This window comes from Balaenoptera ricei, chromosome 9 (assembly GCF_028023285.1).
Source record: "Balaenoptera ricei isolate mBalRic1 chromosome 9, mBalRic1.hap2, whole genome shotgun sequence".
Lineage (NCBI taxonomy): Eukaryota > Metazoa > Chordata > Mammalia > Artiodactyla > Balaenopteridae > Balaenoptera > Balaenoptera ricei.
The window spans coordinates 104486860-104512067 of record NC_082647.1 but is presented as its reverse complement, the minus strand read 5'-3'; the positions used below and the strand labels follow the sequence as shown (position 1 = coordinate 104512067).

The 25208-nt window shown below is 43.9% G+C and overlaps 1 protein-coding gene across 1 annotated transcript in view; it reads right to left on the bottom strand.

The window, feature by feature from the left end:
• HECW1 (HECT, C2 and WW domain containing E3 ubiquitin protein ligase 1) overlaps positions 1 to 25208 on the bottom strand; it is a 237124-nt gene that overhangs the window by 32753 nt on the left and 179163 nt on the right. Inside the window, exons 16-21 of the mRNA XM_059932896.1 lie at positions 24522 to 24618; positions 18429 to 18512; positions 17917 to 18026; positions 12817 to 12937; positions 11953 to 12066; positions 10973 to 11125 (exon numbers count right to left, since the gene is read on the bottom strand). Of these exons, the coding sequence (XP_059788879.1) occupies positions 10973 to 11125; positions 11953 to 12066; positions 12817 to 12937; positions 17917 to 18026; positions 18429 to 18512; positions 24522 to 24618 (679 nt within the window). The remainder of the gene's footprint in view (positions 1 to 10972; positions 11126 to 11952; positions 12067 to 12816; positions 12938 to 17916; positions 18027 to 18428; positions 18513 to 24521; positions 24619 to 25208) is intronic.

Genomic DNA, 25208 nt, shown 5'->3' with positions numbered 1-25208 from the left:
CTCTTCTCTCCCCATCTACAAATAAGGGATAATAATGTTCAATTTTGCTTACCTACCTCGAGGGAGAATTTTAGAAAACAGTACTTTAATGTTAATAGGTTCTTTGAAGATGAAAAAGCACTCCATAATTGCTAAATTCCATTATATTTTAAAAACCCATCTCAAAGATACTTCTTTTTCCTTATGCTTGTAACTTTGATTAATTAAAAATAATTATCCTTCCTCAACCTCACTATTTAAGTGCATTAAATATGAGGTTCCCACACAATATCTGTTTCCATGCTCTACCCAATATTATTGCCTTCCTCTTTGGACCTTCATGTTTTCTAACTTCTCACGTATTGGTAAATGGAGTGAAAATCTGTCGTTTCTGGCTCGGGTGATTTCATTTCTTTGTGTGAAAACTGCACCCACATCTAGCTTTCTTCTTCTCACACTCTCTGGAGGGGTCCTGAAGCCGCCAGCATCTGGGGCAGTGTTTCTCCAAGGGTGGCGATCCTTCCTTTGGCATCAGGTTCCCTGGGGTGCTTGTTCAAGTATAGGTGCCTGGAGATTAGACTCTCTGTGGGGTGGGTTCTGGGAATCTGCATTTAAAACAAGCTCTGCAGTTGTTGACTAAAGTTTGAGGACCACAGACTCCAAGTCCCTCATCCTTTTTTTTTTTTTTTTTTACAGTGGAAAAAAATGGCGTGAGAGTCGGAAGTGAAGTTTTGACTTAGGCAACAGTCACTGTGCTCTATGCGTGGGCACCAGAGAAGGATGGAGTTCAAAGACCTGTCTCTTCCAAAAGCAGAGGATGTGAAGGGTCCTGCTTGGCCTCCTCTCAGCCCAGTGACCTGCATGCATGCCTCCTCCTGTCCCATTAAACAGGGGAGGGGTTCTTCCTTTTGTCCCAAGCTAATCCCCTTCTTGTGTCACCAGCCTGTACGTGGCGACACTTGCCATGTGTTTCCCTCCAGTCCAGAGGACGAAGGGCCGCCCTGGTTTCAGTTTCTCTTTCCACTTGTGCCATAGATCCCCTTCCCTTCCGCCTCCTCGGGCTCCTGTCCCATCAATGTTCTGACCTCTCTTATAATTCAAGTCTTTCCCTTTCTTCTTTCATTGTCTCCTCAAAAACCTTGCACCCTTCCAGCTGCCCCACCCAACTGAGCTTCCAGAAAAAGCAGTGATCAGGTCTACGGACGACTAACACAAATTAAAACAAACAGAGCTCCCTCTGGAATGTGAACACGGGGGCAAGTGCCAGCAAAAAGCACGTCCCCGCTATGGAGCTGTTCTGCAGTCAGTATTTGGGAAGGGCAGGCTAGTTCTTTGCAGCTCCCTGTACTTACAGAACGACATTTCCCCGGCTCCCATGCCACGCCCGGCGCGGTCTGCATTCCCTCTGCTGGGTGCACATTCCTGCCAGCTGAGTTCAGGGTTTGGCCCTAAGCTAGTGTCCCATCTCTACAGCTAATCGTGGGTTGGGCTTGGTCCTGACATCCCCGCCAGTGGTTTGCTCTGTAATTGCTCCCTCCTGGTCTGTGGGAAGACTGAGGCGTGGCATCTGGTCCTCCTGCACATGCAGGCCCGCCGGGAGGGAGAGGGTGACCTGCTGCTGGGCAGGTGACAAAACCACCTGCCTGAACACTCCCTGCCCTCCACCCTCCCAACCACCCAGAAATGCTGTGGGAATCCTGATTCCCAAGGGGCGCGGCCTCACTCCAAGCTCTGTCCCTGAATGAGTCGGGGAGGCAACTGTCCTGGGAAGCCTAGAGGGGTGGGATAGGGAGGGTGGGAGGGAGACGCAAGAGCGAGGAGATATGGGGACACATGTATACGTGTAGCTGATTCACTTTGTTATACAGCGGAAACTAACACACCATTGTAAAGCAATTTTACTCCAATAAAGATGTTAAAAAAAAAAAAAGCAAGTGGAAGAATTACTACTAAAGAGGACTAACGAAATAATTTCATTTCTATGAAGTTCTAGAGCATACAAAGAAAACAGGTGCTGAAAATATCTATTCAGTGGTTTCATGGAGTTAAGAGGGGTCAGAGATAGACTGGGAAGGACCATGAGAAGATTTTTGAGGTGACAGAAAAATTCCATATCTTTATAAGGATGTAGGATATACATGTATATACATTTGTCAAAAATATACAGATAAAGTTGGTGCACGTAATGTGTAAATTTTACTTTAAAAAAATCAAATTCAGATCTGGAGAAGTGTACACGTTCTTGAAACTGGGTGATAAGAGCATTAGGCATGTCTGTTGTTTGGATGTTTGAAACGACTCATAAAGGGTATTAAAAAAAAAAGGAAGCAAGTGGGAGGTTCTCTTCTGGATGGACTTGAAGGGAATCAGGGCATGGGCTCAGCTCAGGGGCCTGACTGCACTGTGGCTCTTGCCCTGTCCCCGCTCAGGGGCTGGGTTATGCTGGTCCAGGAACCAGAGATGTTGAATATAAACATGTTTTTCTATAGAACTATAGGCCACGGAAATATTCTTAATCCTGCAAAGATATTGCTGCCCTTGGTCAGCCATGTGACGCATTTCTTTTTCCAAGCTTTTTCCATATGGGAACATTAAAGCTGTAGTTCTCAATAGGGAGATGTTTGGCAATATCTGGAGACACTTTTGGTTGTCACAACCCCGGGGTGGTGGTAGTGGTGAGACTGTACCTAGTGGGCAGAGGCCAGGGACGCTGTTCAACATCCTCCAACACACAGGACAGTCCCCACCATAAAGAATCATCTGGCCCCAAATGTCAATAGTGTCAAGACTCAGAAACCTGGGATCAAGAGAACCAACCTAGCTTTCTCTAACACTTTCTGATGTCCCTATAAAATACACACATACACTCAAGGACAGAATGATGGCAACCGCATCTGTTAAATGCCTACTGGGTACCAGTCACTTTTCCAGTACCCTTACGACCATCACACAGAATAGGCACTGTTATCACCTTTTCATGGGAAAGGAGGCTGAGATTCAGATAGGTTGAGAAACCTGCTCAGGGTCACACAGCAGCTGAGAGTTGGAGCAGGAATTTACTCCTCTGGCTGTGTGGCACCCTGCCTCAGGAACTGAAGGGTGCTGCCTGTATGCCAGAAACCATGCTGGTTGCAAGGGGCGATAACGTGCTTGCTGCTGGATCCAGTTTCGAAGCTAGCACGAATCCTTACAATACAGAGTAGCCAGGGAGAGATGGAATGAGAAATGCAGACAGCCCAGAGTGGTGTTCTATTCAAACTGTTTTGCACAGAAGCATAAAGATGGGGAGGAGGAAGAAGAGTCCGAGTGGACAAATGACCAGCCCCCAGACTCCTTGAAGGAGACTAACTCCACCTTCTTCTGTTCTACATACTGGGACTGAATGTAAATTTCATTGGAAAACAAGGTTTCAGCTAAAAGTGTCTGAAAACCTTTGTTTCTAAAAGAACTCAAGGGGACTTGCCTGGTGGTCCAGGGGTTAAGACTCTGCACTCCCAATGCAGGGGGCCCGGGTTCAATTATTGGTCAGGGAACTAGACCCTGCATGCATGCCACAACTAAAGATCCCGCATGCCGCAACTAAGACCCGGCGCAGCCAAATAAATAAATATTAAAAAAAAAAATAAAGAACTCAAGAGAAGATGAACTTACTCTTCAGAAGAAAGTTCAGGAAAGAAGTCATAAAAGAACTATAAAGTATTTTAAATGGGCTTTAAAGGGTGGGTGACACGTGGACCCACATAAATGAGAGAACAGAGGAAATGACGGGGCCCGTAAGGGAGAGGAGCGCACCTGACGGAGCACGGGGAGTGAGAGGAGGAGCTGCCGGGAGAGGTAGATGGTGTCCCAAGACAGGTGATCTTGCACCTTGGGGAGCCCCTGAGGATCTGAGGAATCTGGACTTCATTTTGTAGACAGTGCCAGAGGTAGAGTGAGCGAGGTGGTAGTGCGTCTGTGTGGCATTTCTAATACGCCAGAGGCTCACTGACTGTCCAGGAGTTCGTGCGACCAGCATCGGGTCCTCAGAAATCGGAGGGCGCGTTGAGGGATTCATGTCTAAGACACTTGTTTCTTTCTAATAACTTAGCTAAGCCATTTGTACCAAACGTCATTTTAGTCGTTAGGGATTTATTTTTAAAAATTTACACACACTTGTAATTTTTATATCAATTCATTAATATGCTCACAGATACCTTTTTATTATCATTGGTTTTGTCTCCTTCTGGCCTGGTTGGCTGCTCTCTCCTCATCTCATCTCCTGGGACCCATGCTGACTAAGATGTATCCTTCCATATTTTTCCTCTAAGTCATTTAATCACATACTAAGTTATTTATATTCACATATCTATATCCATACAGGTACAGGTTTTGCATCATTATTTTTCGGTTTTTAAATTGTGTTGTTCATAGTTTTCTGCTTTTCTTCCCTCAACAATATCTTGAAGAAATCCTCTTCCATCATCTGGTAAGATTCTAATTCAGCTCTTTTACGCCTCATATCATGGTGCAGTGTGGAGCTGCTGTGATGAAATTAACTGGTCTCTGTTGATGGACAGTTGGGTTGCTTCTACATTTGTGTCTTTACAAATGATACTGAAATAAACATCCTGGTATGTTTTGTTAGGGAGGATAGGATAGCTTTTAAAAGTTTGCACTGGAGAGCCATGCTGCCTGGGTTGGATTCCTGGCTCTGCCATTTATTGGCTATGCTACCTTGAGCAAGTACTAAACCTCTATGGGTACCAGTTTCCTCATTTGTAAAATAGGGAGATCATAACAGGATGTTCAACTCATGTAGAGCTTTTACAAAGATACCTGGCCCATAATAAGGGCTCAATAATATTAGCTGTTATTATAAGAGTCCTTATAGCAGTGCTTTTATTTCTATGAGAGAGATTCATGGGCCAGAGGGTATATGGGTTTAAAAGTTTTAATATATGTTGTTGATCGTGTGTTTAAAAAAGGCTATCAAAATTCACATTTCTATTGGTGATGGAAGAGAATAAACTTTCACCCATGTCCCCCTGAAAAGAGGTAATATAATTCTTTTTAATTTTTGCCAATTTGATTGTTATAAAGTGATATATCATAGTTTATTTTACTTAAATATCCCTGGCCACTGATAAAATTGAAATTCTTTTTATGGGTTTGGTGATTATTTGGATTTTTTCTTCTCTGAACAGCTTTTTTCATTTTCTTTGCTGATTTTTCTAGAGTTGTTTCTCCTCTTCTTTTCAAGGTGGAAGAGCTCTTTGAAATCTATATTGCAGATTTTCAGCCTCTGATTTTCCTGAGTTGCAAAGATTATTTTTCAAAATCAAAGCTTGCCTTTTGCCTTTATTTATGGTATTTTTGCCATAAAAAATATTTTCATTTTTATATATTCAAATATATTTTCCTTTTCTTTGCTAGATTCCAGGGTTCCAATCTTGAGTGAAAAAGCCTCTACCACTCAAAGTTTCCTGAGTTTGTTTTCTGTTCTCAATAATGTTTATTTTCTAGAATATATAGAAAGTCACCTAGAGTTTTCTGAAGAAATCTTACTGTTATATTTTTTACATGTGCTTTCAAGTTGGAGAGGAATTTAACCTAATTTTTTTTGGTTGTAGAGCCAGTTATATTGGCCTCATTGACTACATAGTCCGTTCTTTTCCAACTGACTTGAACTGCCACCTTTGTCATATAAATCTCGTACACAGAAGGAATAACTGCAGCATTACCATCTGGTTGAGACGCCCACAGCCAAGCAGGGCTTCCCATTCAAAGCTAAAGCAGGCTCGTACCCAGTGGCTCAAGTTCTCTCTGTGTGGCAGTGACGCCCAAAGGAGACCCTCTTCCTTCCCCCAGGACCTCTGAAGCACTGATGAGACAAGAGTCGGACCCCACATGAGGGTCGTGGTACCATCTGGGACCACTGCTGGCTCTGCATCCTGGCTTTTCTGCCAGCCCAGGGCTCAGGGGACTGAGGTACAGAGTCAGAGCCTCGGATCAGAGGGGAGGCCCCGGCTCACTTCATAACAATTCATCATCCAATGTTGAGCTAAAAGGGAGCTCTCACCTGCGTGAGCTCTGTTCAGATTGCTAGTTGCTCAGAAAGGTACCTGTCATTTTGCTTCCGGGCTACACAGCAAATATTCTCAACATGAGCGGGAACCTCAGCGGGTGAAAGTCCTCACGTCCTTTCCTTTGCAAAGACAGAGGGTAACTAACCTCTGGGCCAGGCACTACAGGCCTTTGACCTTTATAAAGGATCCATCCAGAGAACTTTGCTAATTCTTAAAACATCCCTGTGGTTTCCTTCCTCCAAGCGCTGAAGTGTAACAGACATAGTGACACGGCCTGCTCCAGCCAGAGATGGTCAGAGACAGCAGAGTCAGGACGAAAGAAAGCAGGGGTTGGGCAGTTGGCGAGGTGCCTTCCCTGGTGGAAAGTGACTGAGCACGCCAGAAGTCCAGCGTTTCTCCTGTGCTTTTCATCAGGCCTTTGCCTGTGGCCTTCCCCTGCATCTGTGCTGAGACATGCTGGATCCCAAGGTTTCCTCCAGAACGCTGGGTTCCCTTCACGCCGCCAGGGCGCTTACCCCCATGAACCTCTGCCACCATCCAAACGCAACTCCCTTGGTCATCTGAACGCTCTCCCTACTCTGATGTCCTAAGCTCTGTCCTCCCAATCCTGGGCTCTGAACCCCTGGGGACCCCTTTCTATTGCCTGCACACCTCCTCTGGCCTCCACCTTCTCAGACTGCCTTCTTCCCCCTCAGCAGGTCCTCGTCGGAGCACCTCCTTCTCTGTTCCATTCCTCCCAGGCTGAGCGCTCTGGCCACTCCTTCTTCTTTTTTAAAAAAAATATTTATTTATTTATTTGGTTGCGTAGAGTCTTAGTTGCGGCTCGCGGGCTCCTTAGTTGTGGCTCGCTGGTTCCCTAGTTGTGGCATGTGAACTCTTAGTTGCGGCATGCATGTGGGATCTAGTTTCCTGACCAGGGATCGAACCCGGGCCCCCTGCATTAGGAGCATGGAGTCTTAACCACTGTGCCACCAGGGAAGTCCCGGGCCACTCCTTCTTAGCTCTCCCCAGGGACCTTTGGCTCTGCCCATCCCTGACACATCAGCATGGTCCACCTCTCTGCGAGCTCCCATCTCCTCCCATGGCTGAGCCACTCCGGCTGTGTTGGTACCTCTCAAACTCAGTTTCCAGCCCAGCTCCCCAGGGCCATATTCCAGTTACATACTAATATATTCGTGTGTATTTATAAGGGCACCTGCAAATTCTACGTGTCAAAGAGTGAATTCCTCATCTTTCCTCTAAGTATCATCTATTTCACATAACTCCCATCACAGTGAATGGTCGCAATCCATCGCATGGTGCAACCAGGAACTTTGAACTTATTCTATATTTTTCTCTCCCCTTCACCTCAACATTAAACCAGTGAGCCAACTAGTTCAGTCTCTTCTCCTTCCGAGAAGTTCCCAAAGTCAGTCCCCTCCTCTCTCAGACCCTGCCTCTGTCTCAGTTTTGATCGTCTGTTTCTCCCCATGACGTATCAACAGCTTCAGAGCTGGTCTCGGCTCTTTCCAGCCTTCCCTCAAAATTTTCCCCACATTACAGCAAGATTTACTTTTTGAAAACACAAATCCAATGATAGCATTCTCCCTATGGGATGAGACCATCGGTCTCTCTCTTTGTCTCCAGCCTCATTCCCACCACAACCCCAAAGGCCATTCTTGGCTCTGATCCACCTACACTGCTTGCCGAAGGCTCTATTCCCTCCCACGCCTTTCGAGTCTTGCTTCCAATACTGGATCCTCAAAACGTCTTTTCTCCCCTTCTCTACCTAGTCTCCTACTCAACTGTCCCTTAAGACTTGGCTCGTATACCCACTCTCTTTAGAAAAAAAAAAAAAAGATGGCACAATTATCCCCTCTTTTTATGAGATCCCCTGGTTTCACTCCCCACTCCCCCATCCCTTGCTTTGGGCTGAGTGAGACATTTCCCCTTGTGATTTAATACAATTCCCAGGCTTATATATGCATCTCGGGGGCGCGCTCTCTCTCTCAAACACACACACACACACACGTGTATTATGTATGCATAACCTGGCATTTAAGATATTGTAGTGGAATTATTGATTTACTCACATGCTCCCCCCTTGAGGGGGGAGATCTCATTCACTTCGTCTTTGTATCCTCCTAGCACATAGCACATGCTTGATTTACAATTGCTTAATTAATGAAGGTATCCCACAACACCCAGCATAGTCCTTCCTATTTGCTACGATATTTGATGAAAATATTTCCTGACTCTAATTCATGACCTTCAAGACACCATCTTAAATTTCATGCTCACAGACTAAGAGAATTAAGGGATTATATGAAGTATACTCTGTGTACATATATATTCTTGTGGCATGGGGTATGGCACTCTCCACCGCTGGAATGAACCCTGCCTGAACGTGACTAAGTTAGATGTAGCCTTCAATTCTCATTCCTAAGTCCCCTCAGTGGCCACTTCCTGCTCCGCCTGCCCCATCTACGTGTTTCTGCCTCCCAGGTTTCATCATCCACTTATTTGATAAGTTACAGGAAAAGGAACAACAAAGGGCCACATTTGCTTCTTCACCTGCGGAGAGTCAAGAGACCCACTGTAACACTTGATGCAGACACGCCTGCTTCAGCTCAAGAACTTCAGAGCTGACACATGCAAATCAGTGAAGTTAGAACACACCCTCACACCATACACAAAAATAAACTCAAAATGGCTTAAAGACTTAAATACAAGACATGACACCATAAACTCTTAGAAGAGACCAGAGGCAAACATTCTCTGACATAAATCATACCAATGTTTTCTTAGGCCAATCTCCCAAGGCAATAGAAATAAAAGCAAAAATAAACAAATGGGACCTAATCAAACTTACAAGCTTTTGCACAGCAAAGGAAACCATAAACAAAATGAAAAGACAATCTACGGACCGGGAGAAAATATTTGCAAATGATGTGACCAATAAAGGCTTAATTTCCAAAATATACAAACAGGTCATACAACTCAATAACAAAAAAAGCAAACAACCCAATAAAAAAATGGGCAGAAGACCTAAAGAGACATTTCTCCAAAGAAGACATCCAGATGGCCAGTAGGCATATGAAAAGATGCTCAATATCACTAATTATTAGAGAAATGCAAATCAAAACTACAATGAAGTACCAACTCACAATGGTCAGAATGGCCATCATTAAAAAATCTACAAATAACAAATACTGGATGGGGTGTGGAGAAAAGGGAACCCTCCTACATTGTTGGTGGGAATGTAAGTTGGTGCAGCCACTATGGAGAACAGTACGGAGGTTCCTCAGAAAACTAAAAATAGAACTACCATATGATCCAGCAATCCCACTGCTGGGTATATACCTGGACAAAACTATAATTCAAAAAGATACATGCACCCTTATGTTCATAGCACACTATTTACAATAACCAAGACATGGAAACAACCTCAGTGTCCATCAACAGATGAATGGAAAAAGAATATGTGGTGTACACACACACACACACACACACACACACACACACTGGAATACTACTCAGCCGTAAAAAAGAATGAAATAATACCATTTGCAGCAACATGGATGGACCTAGAGATTATCATACTAAATGAAGCAAGTCAGAAAGAGACAAATACCATATGATATCACTTATATGTGGAATCTAAAATATGACACAAATGAACATATCTACGAAACAGAAACAGACTCACAGACGTACAGGACAGATTTGTGGTTGCCAAGGGGGAGATTTGGAGGGGGAGGGATGGATTGGGAGTTTGGGATTAGCAGATGAAAACTATTATATATAGAATAGATAAACAACAAGGTCTTACTGTATTGCACAGGGAACTATATTCAATATCCTATGATAAACCATAATGGAAAAGAATATGAAAAAGAAAAAAATATATATCTGAATCACTTTGCTGGAAAGCAGAAATTAACGCAATGTTGTAAATCAACTATACTTCAATAAAATAAATTCTAAAAAATGAAAAAATAACAAAAAAAGAACTTCAAAGCTGAGAGTGTTTGGAGAGAGAGGTCACTGGCTGTAGCTGGCAGCTGTAGCAGAGGTGGGTTGTTCTGTTGCCGTAAAACCAAAATATGGGGATTTGGGCCATACGCCCAGCAGGCTCAGGTTTTACCCGAGAAGCTCCCTTCACCAGCAGCCCCATGACACATCATCAATAAGCAATGTCAGACAAGAACCCACATCAGCAGTATCCGAGACTTGTTTCCCTCCTCATGGCAGGAGCTCCTGCAATGAAGTCAGGGGTACTTTTCAAGTCAGGTGTGGTGGTGACACAGTAGGAAAGTGCAGGCATCCTAGATGTCCCATGCAGCTTTCTGGAGACTTCTAACACCCATATCTGAGGTATCTCACCCACAGAACTACACAGAATTGACTGATACTGATCTTCTTACTCATTTCAGTAAGTGGCAATTGATGTCTCAAGAAGAGAGGACCAAAGAGATACTGCATTTTCAAGTCGGAAGGATGCTGAGAGATCATCTGACCCAACAGACTTATTTTACAGCAAGATGCAGAAGCTGATGGCCACAGTGTGAAAGCTGTTGGTCCAAATCAGAGAATTGCCTACAAATACCTTCAAGAAGCCTCTGCAGGGGACTCTTAGGATTTTAGTAGAATTATCAACATTCAGAACCTACGTCTACTTACCTTCGTGTCTCCTCAGAAGGCAATGACAGTATCTTACATCAATTTGCAGTTGATAGGAAATTTGTATGTCTTTAGTAATTTATTTTGTATTCTGAGTGAAGACTGGCAGACAACCTTCGCTCTAGTGCCTTGTTATTCATTCCCATCAGCCCTCATGATATCCGGCCGCTGCTCCAAACACAGTGGTCCTCAAGAAACACCACTGTCTTCTGACTAAGAAAGACCAGAACTTTCCAACACGAGAAAGTAAAAATTCCAGCTCTTACCATTCAAGATGGTTTTCTACAAACGCAGACATGGGGCTGATCTGCACGGTGTAGGTGTCATTGGCGGAGTACTCGAAGAGTCCATAGTAAGGGTTGAAGAGCTCCTGAGACAAAAGGAAGAAGAACTCTCGCGAAGGACCACTGTAGTCCAGGCTGCAAAGGAAGCAGAGGCCCGGGAAGCTCATTACGTGCGAGAGGCAGGGGACCTATCCCTACGCAGGGGCTGGCTTGCCCTTTCAGAGTCAGTACTGGGAAAGCAGAGAGCAGCCTCTGCTCTTTACAGTGGATCCTAAGGGAAGTATACTTTGCTGTAGAAAATGAGAATGCAGTGATTGGTTTGGGGATGATGTCCTTACTAGATGGCCATGCACCAATGCTTATGGCAGTGTTCCTTAACCTTTGTCCTCGATCATATGATACCTTTTGGATAAAAGGTATGATATGGCCCATTCAAAACCGGGACTTCATTGTGGGAGGTACAAAAGAATTTCCTGTGATGGTGCATGTGTGCATGTGTATGAATTGAAAACACTTTCAAGTTCATTCTGCTATGCCCTCCTGGGTGGGCTTGCCCTCCACGGTTGAGATGGCTTGCCAAGAAATCACTGAAATTATATGAAAAATTTGGTATGTAGTTATATACATGCACTCTTGGGGGAAGAGTTCTTTGATCAGAAACTCAGAAGGGTATTCACTTGAGAAAGTAAAGATGCAGTAGTTTAGGTCTGTATTTTTGGCTTGTACTTTGACCATGTGACCTCAGACTCTAGAACATGCCAATCACCTTAGGCTTTTAGAGAACATGAAACCTAAAGATTGGCAACACCTGGAGAGAAAGGCCTCCTGGGAGGACATGATCAGAATCACCGTGGGGCAAAGGCTTAGAGACATCCTGCTTCTTCTTGAGAAGAATCACCCAGGATCTGGGGTTTCTGGTCTACCCACACTAAGGTGTCTCCATAAAAGTGCTGGTGCCTCACCCCTCCTCTCCAACAAAGGTGATGTAGAGCTTGTTTCGCTGGAGCTCCTTCCGGGAATAGGCCATAACCTGATTGAAGGTTCCCTCCAACAGGTGGTCTCGCCGAATGATGAGCCTGGAAAGGAGAAGAAGTCATGTGGGTGGTGAGCGGGTGCTCGGGCTCCGATGTTAGGGAGTGTTCTAGGTGAGCTGTGGGGACCCAGGCTGATGGTCTCATTGCCCAGCCTCTCCAACAAGGTATAGATTCCGTCAGTTCAGTTATGGCCTTATGTTGACACTCTTTTCAAAACCATGAAAGCACAAGGACAACATGTGCACTTTCATAATGGGACACATTCCATCAAGTTGGACTACCTTTAGGATTCTTTTTGATCAATTCCAAAAAGAATCTCTTAAGTTGGATTCCTGAGTTTGGGTTTGGCTTTTCAAGATGAAAATAATAAACCCAAAGTGGAAAAAGACCACAACTCTTTACTTGGATCCGAAGATCAAAGCTATTTGACTAATGAGTAGGTAAATTTGTCCCAAGAATATGTAAAGGGAAACATACGATTTTTTAATTTAGTTCAAGATTCCTTGTTTTCTGAAAAGATCTACCATTGATTTTATACATGGTTTTGTTTGAAATCTACTTTTCTTTCTCCCTCTCCTTCCCTTCTCTTCTCTTCCTGCCTCCCTTCCATTTCTTAACTTCCTTTCTTCTTTCTTTCCAACTTCCTAACTTTTTCTTTCCTCCCTTCTATGAACATGACTGATATTGGACACCATGGTATCCAATCTCCAAACATATATTACCAAGTTATGGGGGAAAAAAGGATAGAAACATCTACCATCTGAGTTCAGTGCCAAGCACTGGAGCACTCACTTAATTTTCCCTGGACCCTGACCAAATCCTTTGGCTTCCAGTTTTCGGTAGAAATTGCGGAGCTTGGCCTCAAAGTCTCTCCTGTAGGGTGAAGGGGCTCTTGCACTGGCTCTCTGTAAACCTGCAGAGAGAAGCACACAGGCCGAAGGTCATCATTTTTTTTACTGAAGAACAAATATGCAGGGCAACGGAGGAGAAAGGGCCAACCAGAGGCACATTCCTGCATCTTCGTGTTTTACTTCTCCAAGACGTTTCCCTTCATTTCTATCACTCCCTCAGTTACTTTTATAATAAACAGGTATAATATAATAAAGAGAAGACTGAATTCTGATGACAATAAATATTTATGTCTTCCACTCCATTTCAAGTTGTATTTCTCTTCAGAATACCTCGATGAGCATATTTCTTGGCTTAGTTATGCTTGAATATTCTAAAACAACATAAATCAAACTAGACTCTTGTAAGTTACTAGATTATAAGAAGTGGTTGTAACTATAATGAAGCAACTAGGATTGTAATATATGTGTACTTTGTACTTCTCTAACTATATTGACGCTAAAATAAATATACATGTCCATTAGGCCCCAGAGCATGCAGGAGTTTATATCAGATTACCTTGCACTATAAAAGCAAAATTAATAATATTATTAATAATAATTCCTTACTCTTTACAGAAGAGAGTTTTTGTATCACCTAGAGTGCTTTGTAGATGCTTTATTATCTTTATATACCTTTTAATGAAAAAAGGAATGGAAAAAATAACATTCTTCTCCAAGTTTCACAGATGGCTATGATCATGGTTTGCCCCTTCAATACCTATTTATTAGTTTATATTCCAGGTACCGAATTTATAATCTAGATAAAACTGATATAACCAAACTCACAGAAATGAGAATATAATTATAAGTTGAGATGATTCCTACCCATGAAGGATAGGAACTTAGTTCTTTGAGATCACAGAATACTCTGGCCAAGTTCAGGAAGGCTTCCCTGGGGAATAGCTGAAGAATAAGCAGGCATGAATTAGATTGAGTGAGTTAGGAAGGGCTTCCACTTAACTTAAGAGAAGAGATGAGCTGGGAGAAGAGCAATCTAGGTAGCGGACCAGTACATGCAGAGGTACCGTGACAGGATGGAAAATGGTGCTCCAGTTTATCTGGAGCATAGCATGTGAGGACCAGAGTGATGCAAAACAAGGCTTGAGAGGTGGGCGGGAGACAGATCAAACAGGATAAGGTACACTGTGTTAAGCAATTTTGTTTAATGTTAAGCACAACAGGAAAGCCATTGTGTGGGGACCAACGTGATGTGTCTTGAGTTACGAAAACCTTAGTCTTTCTGCAGTAGAGAGAAAACACCGGAGAGGCCCAGAATGGATTTAGACAGCCTGCATTGCACTAGGGTGGTGTCAGTGGAGATGAGAAATGGGACTACATCGAAAAAAAAAAAAAAAAGAAGAAGATAGATTGGAGATGTGTTTAGGAGGCAATGAACTGGATATTGGTAGTGAGGCCAAAGTGGGTTTCAGACATCATAATGGAATGGCCTGTGGTGACATTCACTGAGATGGGGACAAATGGAAGAAGCACAGATGGGTGAGATCACGAGCTTGGTCTTTGATGGCAGTACGTTTGAATGCTTGATTGGGAAAAGACATAGCTTGAGAGAGAGGAGAAAAAAACCTGGCACAGAGTCTTGAGGATGGTAGGAAGGGAAGGATGAGTCTGCAAAGGTGGCCAAAGACGTAGATGAAATGCCTACAGCTTGTGTCCCAGAAGCCAACTGAAGAGGTGACTTAAGGGGAGGAGCCATCAGTAGTGTTAAGTGTGGCTGAAAGATCAGGAGGAGGGCTGAGAATTACCCATAGGACTGGGTGCCCAGAGCTTGCTGCGACCTTAGTGAAGACGCCCCCTCTAATGCACAGGTGTGAAGGGGGAGAGGGAGGTGGCAGCCTTGGTAGGCTTGTAAGATAGGCAGCAGGCATTTGAGACAGTTTCTGTCTAAGGGCTTCAATTTTCTCAGTGAAGGAAGGCGGCACATCATTTGCCAGGAGAGACCCAGGGGTTGGAAGTTTGAGAGGAGTGGCAACGTTTGAAATAGGAGTAGAGAAGAGCATATGTTTACCACTGAAATGTGGTTGAATTTTCTTTTGGGTGTTTAAGGTCCATGTGAGGTGGAGAGATGACTAATTTATAATTGATAATCTGCCTTGTCAGGTGAATTTGCCCAAGAATGCCTGACTACAGATGTAAGGGAAGCAGATAGTAAGGTGATCTAGGAGTGGAACTCTGTAAATGAAATGGAGAGGATCGGGGAGCTCAGGGCATTGTCAAGAAATGATGAACCAGGGAGTCTATGCTGGATGAGGGCGAGGCAGTTAGAAAGGAGAGGCGTCCGTGAACTGGAGGTCCTGATGAGGGCACAGGGTGGTATCAGGGAGAGCAGCTGAATAAGCACGTTGGGTGGGAGTAGGATGCTTGAGTCAGTGACTTCAGGGATGACAACAAGGCAGGAAGGGGACTGTGGGACTGGTGGAGGGGGAGGAGGAGGAGGGGGAGGAGGGGAGGAGGGGGAGAGGAGGGGAGGTGGGGAGAGGAGGGGAGGGGGAGGGGAGGGGAGGGGGAGGGAGGGGAGGAGGGGGAGGGGAGGAGGGGGAGGGGAGGAGGGGGGAGGGGAGGAGGGGGAGGAGGGGAGGAGGGGGAGGGGAGGGGAGGGGAAGGGAGGGGGAGGGGGAGGAGGTCAGGGCAGACAAGGAAGCCCAGAAACTGGGAGGCCAAGGAACTGCACGGGTGCCCTTGTGGATGCTGATGTCATCCAGGACGGTGGAAGGACTTGGGGAGGAGAGGGAGACTGTGAGACGGGTGCCACGGTCTTTAAGAATGAGAAAAAGGTCGGTGGATGACAGCAACTAGGAGGAGAGATACAGCTGATCTGTGTTAGCAAGGAGGCACACAGGGCACCAGCGGCACCAGTCTCACCAGCGAGTCCTGCAGCATCTGAGGTGTGGGGGGAACCAACAGCCACCACTTGAAAAGGAAAGAGTCTCTGCTGAAATACCACGTTTCAGGATATAGGTAGAACTAGAATACAACTCTGTAGGTGCAAGTATAATTTTCTGCCATCAGATTACAGTATATTTTATAATACAACTTTCATTACTGCTGGTACTACCACTAGGGCCCATGGTCACTATGATGCATTTTTCTAATAATTTAAGCTTTACAAAGTGCTTTGGCATGTATGATTCACTATGTTGCCCCAGGTAAATGTCATAAAGGTCTAGAAAAATGGGAATTGTAAAGTTTAACTTCAAAATACCTGGCTTACATAGTCTAGGACCCCAAGGTCAAAGCTAGGAGAGTAAAGAATTAAGCACTTTGACAACAATGAATTGGATGATTCTTTGCATTCATGGTGTCAGTAATGTCTGTATCAGGAAGGTTGATTCCTTTTATAAAACCTATCCAAATAACTCGCAGTTAGCAAGTCACTCTTTATACTCCCTTATTTTTTCTATTTGCAGTATGATATCTCCCCCGTGTAATGATACTCTACATACCAAAGGTATGTAGACACTCTACTGCCAAAGGTTTGGACCAAGATGTAGACACATTATCGGGCTTTGACCATCTCTACAACAAGATGGCAGATCATCATGCAGACCAACAGGTCCCCCAGATGGAAGGCTCTGCTCCCCAGAAGGAAGTCATCCTGTGCACACTGGAAACAACTGATTGTCCTGATGCTGGCTCTGACAAAGCTCCTGGTCCTCCTTTTCCCAAGCCGTGTCATCTCAGCTATGCTGTATGTCAGACGCAGCACACGTGGGACATTTCCTCAGCAATGTTACTGATACACTTGTTTGGAGGAAGGCATAACAAGGAGATACTGACTTAAAAACAGATTTTAGGAATCAGCGAAACTACCTCTAAGAGATAGTTCTGAACAACATGAGAGGGGTGGACCAAATGAAAAGATATTCTAGTTTTAGAGACCTATGGCAGTATTGAGTGACACTAGCTGAGTGAGACATCCCTTCTGGGGGACAGAGCATATTGCTAAATTCTGTTTTTCTTCTCCATTTCCCCCTGGCTTCAAAAGCCAAGTTTGAACTCTAACTCTGGAGGTCATAAGATAAGAAGTTACTAGATTTTTCAACTAACTTCCTTTACTAAATTTTAAAGTTATAAACTTGGGTTTGCCACAAACACCCATGACAATGTGATCTTGCAAACCAAGACAATGGGGAAAAGCTCTTCAATATCTGGATCCCATTTGGGAGTACAGATTTGACTGAAGCTAATTATCTTGATGAACCCAGGAAATACTAGCTTCTTTTTTCGCTAAACAGTTCAATATATATTTCCTCATTTGGAATGGAAAATACCCACAAAGAATATCATGAGTTCTAATTCTAAATTCATTCTAATACACAAAGAAAACTTTAGGGAAACAATTTCACATCATGTTAAAAACTTCTTTGGCATCTTCATGGGGGCATAATGGTGGTCCCTAGTAAGGATGTAACCTAGTAACTCCTTTACAACTTAACAAAAAGTTACTCAAATTGGTATCTAATAACATTCTGATTCATGAGGCAGAATGTTCCAGAAAGGGCTCTTCCCTTTTAAATGCTCAGAGAGTGTGTTTTAGAACAAAACAGCAATTTAGAGCAGGGGTCCACAGACTTTTTCTGTAAAGGGCCAGATGGTAAATATTTTAGGTTTTTGGGGCCATACGGTCTCTGTCGCTACTACTCAGCTCTGCTGTTGTAGCATGAAAGTTGACACAAAATATATAGATAAACGGGTGTGGCTGGGTTCCAATAAAATTTTATTGATAGACACCAAAACATGAATTTCATATAATTTTCATGTCATGAAATATTGGTTTTGTGAAAAATGTTTCCAAATCATTTAAAAATGCAAAACACATAATAGCTTGGGGTCATTACCAAAACAGGTGGCACTGTGTCAACACCCAACTTAGTGTGCAGATGATCAGCAAATTGAGAGGGGACTAAGGGAGAGAGGGCACCTTCATCAGGTGGAAACACAGGTGGCCACTTGCAGGAGACAGAATGACAGACCCTCAAGTTACCTGGGGAGTTCTGAGGTGAGGAGCAGGGTGAAGAGCGGGGAGAGAAGCTGTACCCAGGGTGGAAGGCAGCCTGCAGGGGGACATAGGACATAATCTCTTCTTCAAAGAGACTGCAAAGTGAAAAAAAAAAATTAAAAAGTTAGTTCTCTGTCCATGAGAGAATGTTCACAAATTGGGGTAAGAGTGGTTACAATTCTCACGAGACAACGAAAGCACTTAGATTCACTTAGATGGGCACATCCCGGCACACAAACTCTCCCTGTTATTTTAAACCCTAATTAATCCTACAACAAGGTCTCCATCAAGTACCATATGTAGCTCTTGATACCCTAGTCTTACATGTAGAGAAAGAGGTGAATAGCAGGTATAAGGGTGGGAGCCCTACTTCAGTTGCAGCCGCTAGAATATTCTAGAACAAGCAACGAGTGTTTCAGTCCGGGCTGTCCTGGAGAACTGCCCAGAGCAGCTTTTCCAGTTGCTTTTCCAGAACTGTTTCAGGCTCAGCCCCTTACCTCAGCAAAATGACTAGATCTGCATCACAGGACAACTTTTCAAGCCCATGATTACCCTCGGTCCGAATGTAATGGATTTTCTCCCTAGAATAATGTGGGAAGGAAAATAAGAATTACACACGGATGCATAAGTTAAGGAATGAACCCCATTCTGATCCCCCTTTCTCTTCCAATAGGGCTGAACAGTGATGTTCTAATGTCCAGAGTATTTCGAGGTATTTAAGTTCATATTGCAGGTTCCCATGATGCTCTCCAAGGGATCACCTTTCCTCAGACTCACACGGGGACAGAAGCCAAGGAGCACAACACAGGTAGGTCCTCAGAGAGCCACACAGTTGGGAGTGGAGCTGGGGAGGACTATTGTGGGTTCACGGCATCTTGGAAGCCATGGGAAGAAAGAGTGACGAGGTGTCTCCTGAGAAACTTTATGCCTGATGGAAAATGAATTAACTCCACACTGGGTCCAGAGAGGGTCTGGCCCCAGAATACATGAGAGTCTCCCAGGTCAATTTGAGTATAGGCATCAATTTCTCTCTGTTTAATTACAACTCATGCATTCCGACTTTTTCACAACCTCCAACTCCAACCTGGCAAAATGATTCCAATAAGTCTATGGGTAAATAGCGTTTCTTTTGATCAAATGAACTTTGTAATGTGCTTCTCTGACATTCAGATATTCAAAGATTACAAACACTATGGCCAAGAATCATTCCCTTGTAGGTATGCTTCAAAGAAGTTAAAAGTTTTTCCCCTTTCTTGAAGAGATGCAGCAGAAATCTGAGAAGACTTAAGGATTGATTTTTTAAAAATATTTCACTTTTTTCTTTTTCTGTTTAAGTTTTTGAGATGATTTTAGAGTCACATGTACTTGTAAGAAATTAATAAAGAGGGGTCTAGTATACCCTTTAATCAGTTTCCTCTAATGAAAGATTAAAAATAAATCTATTAATAAAAATACTGTAGATACAACTTTTTTCTCTCTCTGATTATAGTAATGTGAATCCAAATCTTCATCATAACTTGCATATTTCCAGGTAAAAATATAATGAACTTGACCTTTTGGTGTGGGTATTTTTAAGAAGACGAGAGAAACTTTTTGGCTTCTACAGAGATACACAAAATGGGATTAAACAGAGAAATGCACTGTGGTCCAACCTGAAGGTATGGGTAGAGTACTGCTGCAGTAAATGCTATTTCCAAAACCTGGGGGTGCTCATAGCGGCTCCTCTGACCAGGGACTTGGAAACTGGAGCAGACCTGCCCACACATCATTTTTCAGGGAGCAGGTGGAAGCCCGGCCAAGGGTGCAAGCACCAAGCCTCCTCCACCAGCTGCTTCTCCCTCCAAGTCCCTGTGCCCTTGACTCCGTGTGCCTGAGCACTGTCTTCCAATCCTGACAGCATCTCACAGCCCTCTTGTTTGGAGGATTCTCGTGGACCCTGTTCCTCTGGTTGACCAACTGCAGCCCCACGAAGGACTCTCAAATTGATGTGTTCCCCCAGTGGCGATGACCCTGGGGCAGGTCACCCTGCTGCCCCAAGGGACCCGCATCTGGGCAAGCCCCTGGTCTCCCTGCCTGGGGAAAAAGGGAGAGAACATTCTAGGGGGTCACTCTTTATTCCCTGGGTTCCTGGGGAAACAAAGTCCAAAGAGAGTCAAGTCCATGAGGGCAGGAGAGCACCCTTCCCAGCCACGGGAAGTGGCACCCTCTGTAGTGGTTCTACCACCACCCTACCTACTCAGGCCACATACACATATCAGAAAGCCAAGCAGAGTTTTCTGAGTTTTCGTTGCTCTTCACGGGACATTACACCCTCTGTCATGTATGTGAAAATCTCGTGCAGACCTAGTGTTCTGAGGGGCCTCCAAATGTCCCTGGGTCCAGACCAAAGGCACTGAGACCTAGGGGAGATCTCTGAGGGTGAGAATGCCAACCGCCTCTCCTACACGCATCCCATCAGGAAAACTCCAGTGTAAAGCTCCCCTCAGAGCTCAGGTCAGTAGAGCCACCTGCTTCCTTGACATCCTGACATCTTCATTTGTGGCCTCAAAGACCTCAAAACTCAATATCCACAAGGAAATCCTTGCCATCCTTCCATCACTATCACTCAATTCTGATCATGTCCTTCACAGCCCATAATACAATCTATAGCTATATATTTGGCTTTAAAAAAAGTCACACTTGTCTATCATCTGTCTTCCTCAATAGATAGTAAGTCCCATGAGAGTAGGACTGATGTCTGTTTGGCTTCGATACTGGGTACACGGCCCTCGCACAATCCTGATTCAGAATAGCTGCTCAATAAAAGCTCTAGTTGAAGGAAAGAAAGAATGAATGAGGACTGCTACCATGACCCTTAAACTTAACAGATGTCATTAACCCCTGGGTTTTATGCCTCCGTCTTCCCTCTCCCCATGTGGTTTCCTTATGCTTCACTACTTCTGCTGAACACAGTTTTCTGAGAACTCATCCTTCACCCTCTAACCCAACGACTGGCTTTGCAAACCCAAGACAGTGGATCCATGGCTCCTGGAGAATAGCAATGACCATGGGGTCATGGTCCCCATGTGGGAACCACAGAGGAAGCAGTAAGTTCTTCCTCTGGGCAGGGTCATGGGGAGAGGAGGTTTTCCTTTCAACTACTGGATCTTTAAAGTCAAGCTGACACACCCTCACACCACATCTAGGCGCAGGCAGAGGCATAGTCATAGGTCCAGTGCCCTGTTTTTTGGATTCTTAAAGCCTGACACCCTGAAGAGCAAGCTCTTGCTCTTGTTCTGCCTTTTTGATTCCATGACCTCTTAGTCAGTTTCTGATGTCACTGTGGGCTCTCTGTTTTTGAGGAGCTCTTTGGGTTTTCAACCTGGGGTCTACAGGTCCTTTAGGATCCATTAACTGTTTGAAATTATATGCAAAGATTTATGTTTATATATCGAGGAGAGTCTATAAGAGCTTTCATCAGACTCTCAAAGGAGTCCTTAACCTTAAAAAGGTTATTAGTTTCTACATTAATTTCCAATTTTTTTCCAGTTCCAATATTCCCTAATTCCAAGTCACCCACATCTGGAAAATCATAATTGTACAATTCCACACTGCAAAAAAACCCCCCGAGGTTTCTTAGATTTTGTTATAACGTGATACTACACAACAGTGCTGAAATTGTTTACTTCCCTTCAGAAACATATTCCACTCTTTTGCACAGGGGATTATTTTTATTACTTTAAAAATGATTTAAACAGGACTCTAGTGCCTTTTGGGAGCTCACATTTCTCCCAAAAGTAAGCAGTGAACTCCTTATTTAGTGGTAGAATCTGTAACGTAAAAATGTTCAAGAGCAGTGATGTGTCAGAAAGTTTTCATGTAGTACAACACCTCTGAAAATCCCTTGGAAATTCCCTTAAATTATTATGTACCGTGAGCCGGAGAGCAGCCCACGAATGGACCGAGTATGGCCCTGCCTTCCGTGGCACAGTAATAAAACTTGGGCAGAGTTGAACACAAGTGGAAGTGATAATCAGTCAAGCTAAAGTCCTTTTGTTCACTCAAAAAGTAATCAGTGTTTCCTATCTTCAAAGTAGAGGAACCAGGCTCTGAGGCAAGAGTGGTTCAAAGACCAAGAAGATACAGACCCTGCGCCAAGACACTTCCAGTGTTAGAGGAAGACATTAGTACATGGTAGAATACAAGGGATAATGGAAAAATATCTTAGAGGTACAAAAACAAATGCTATTAAATCAAAGCAAAAGAACTACTAAAGTCTGCCTAGATCACCGAGACTTTGCGTTTGACTTGAGCCTTTCAAATGGGTTGAAATGCCTTTAAGAGAGAAGCCAGTCCAGGAAGGATGTGGGTAGGAGAGGGCACAGGCTGTTTGACGGAGGTGGAAGACACCAGAAGGAAGTAAATACGAGCACAGGACGATGGAGAGTTAGATTAGAGCCAGTCTTAGGAGACTATGGAAATTATGGTTAGAAATCTTGACTTTATTACATACATAACAGGAGCCATGGGAAGTTTTTGTTTGGGGGCATTATTTTGCTGGTATTGAGTAATGAAATTGAAAGTATTTGTTAATGAATTTTGAAATCCTGGAGAGAAAAGCTGTAGAAGTGTCTCAATATAGTTCATCTAGTTCTTCAATTGCAATGAATTCCACTCTTATGAGAGGGTTTCCATCTTTCCTTAGCATGAGCTCTGATGTAAGAAAGTTTCCATCAAAACCAGTTCCTTTTTGGAGAGGGAGCTCGTAGTTTCATAAGGAACTGAACAAAGAATTCCCCCCCGCCCCAAAAACCCCATGTAAATAAGCCCAATTTTATTAGTTGGTGCATTTTTCACAAGTTCTCAAACTATGTTCAGATTCCACCTCCCTCCCCCTCCATGAAACTAAGGTCTTCTCCTAATGGGTAGGCAGGAAAACCTGCAGAAGATCAACATAAATAGCCTCTTTCATATGGCCTCAAAACCTCATGAGGTGGGCAAGAGTCCCTGAGTCACAGATCTGGCCTAAACTGCTCAGTGGTCTGGCTAGGGTGGCCAGAGCAGGGATTAGGAGAAAGGCAGGCCTGACCAGAGGCCCTGCGAGGGTGAAGGCCAGCGGCCCGGTCTGGAACAGGATGCCAGCCCGCCCCCTTACTCACAATGAGGTTAGTATCACATGCCCATCTCTGCCCTCCTCCTGCTATTGTGTGGTGTACTTCCTCAAGGACTAAATTCCAGACAGGGTCCTTAGCTGCTCTGAGGTCCCCCAAAAGAGAGTCTGAGAGCCACTGTGGTGGCCAGCCCTGAGGATACTCCACGGGAAGCTTTTTTCAAGGGTGTGGGTGACACGGGTTATAAGGAGGTAATGCTGTTTATAGTACAGTGATAGGGAGTATCTTCTTAAGAGATCCCTGCGAAGTCCGGGAGAGAGATGATGAGGACCCAAACTTGGCCATGGCAGGGAGAAGAGAAAAGAAGGGCTGGACAAAAGTGAGGAGATAAATGTTTAGATGCGAAGCTGAAGAAAGAGGGCGGAACTGAGATGATGGGCATTTGGGAGGATGGAGGTACTAATTTGCGCAGAGTAAAACCACAGGGAAAAGAAGTGTCAATGGGGGTGGTGATGGAGGGGAAAAGAACAGTGAGTGATCCATCCTGGCAGGATTAATAAAGATATGACTAGCAAAGAGGTTATTTTTAGGTGTTGGTGACTCATTGAGGAGGTCAAAGTAGAGGATTATAGTTGTCAGCCAGATTCAAAAGACCACCAGATGGGAGGTGAGGAGTTAGGGGCGGTCACTGGCTGCATCCCTGCCCACCTTGCCTGGTCCTTTATACACAAACCCAGTGAAGCATCTTAATGGTGCCCACTTTGTGACCCTGTTTCAATGATGAGGAGGCTGAGGGTAGAGGATTAAATGACATGCCTCCATCACTGGTCCCTAAGTGCTGGAGCAAGTATTCAAACTCTGAGTGGACACACTTAACCATTGTGCATCTCCAGCTTTTGAAATGCTGGGTACTAAACTGAAGGAGAGATATGCTTGCATATCTTGGTGAGAAAGTGGGATTTAAGTTCAGAGGATATTTTCTCTTTTCATCACTTTGGGTGGCTTTCCCTTCCAAATAAAGTGATTCAGAGTTTCAGAGACACTCATTCAAAAGTGACCATAATGGACATTAGGATTTAAGGTGTTAGAACACATATGATACTTTTTGTTTGCTGGTTTATTTTTGAATATAGTCACCTAATATCTGGTGTACCATCAGACAATTATATTCTTAAAACAAAAATAATTTATATGGTGCTTCACATAAATAATTTTTTGATGAAAACTATTTTGCTCCCTTTCCATGCTTCTCTCCAAATCAATGGAAATCATTTTAGCATCATAAGAGTAATAGGTAACCTGGCATGATAACTATCTCTGATTGCAACACTTTAGAAAACATTAGAAACCCCTGGATCCTTTGTCTTAAATATTCAGGTTATAATTTAAATGCATGAGTAAAACACATCTTAAGTGTCTGCCCTCTCTCCACAGAGGCTGCCCCACCTGGAAAACCAGCAGGAGAGACCTGTAGGTAGAGGGTGGTAGACAGGCCCCTACCTGAGTGTGTGGTTTCTCGCCAAACTTGGCTGACGCTCTTGCAGCATTTCAAAAATGTTTGGCTGGCGAAGAAATGCCACAATCTTGTCATTATATGCTGAAACAGACAAAAGCACAAGTTGTGGTTGAGTCTTCAGCCCAGAGATAATTTTGCTCATGATTGGAAAATGGCAGCTAGATACCAGGATTTAATGGAGGAGTTGAAAAGGCAGGGAGCAAACTCATCAAAAAATGTAAGCTCTTGAGGGTTTTTTCTGTGACATAATGGTATGATTATTTTTAAAAGATCAAACCCAAAGTGAACCAGATCTAAGTTAATTATCTTTAATATTCTAGGAACTTAACTGGGTGTTATCTCATCCCCTTGTGAACAGATGGAGAATAAAATAGATCTTCCGTGAGGGGAGTACTACACTCTGTTCTTTCTGACTTCTCTTGTCATTTTGCCATAGTTATTATGGCAAAAGATTCTTTATGAGTCCAAAGAAATCCTTTTCTGAGCACTTGCACTTATGACTTTGGCCATCTGTTGATTTCCCAATAGTGATAATGAAAACATCCAAATCCATTTAGACTCTCTCACCTCATTTCCCTTGATACAAGTGGCATGTGTTTTGGAAAGAGGTAGCTGAGGTTAGGAATGGAGACTGTGCCAGTTTATCCCCATACATGCATGGGAAGAGAGGC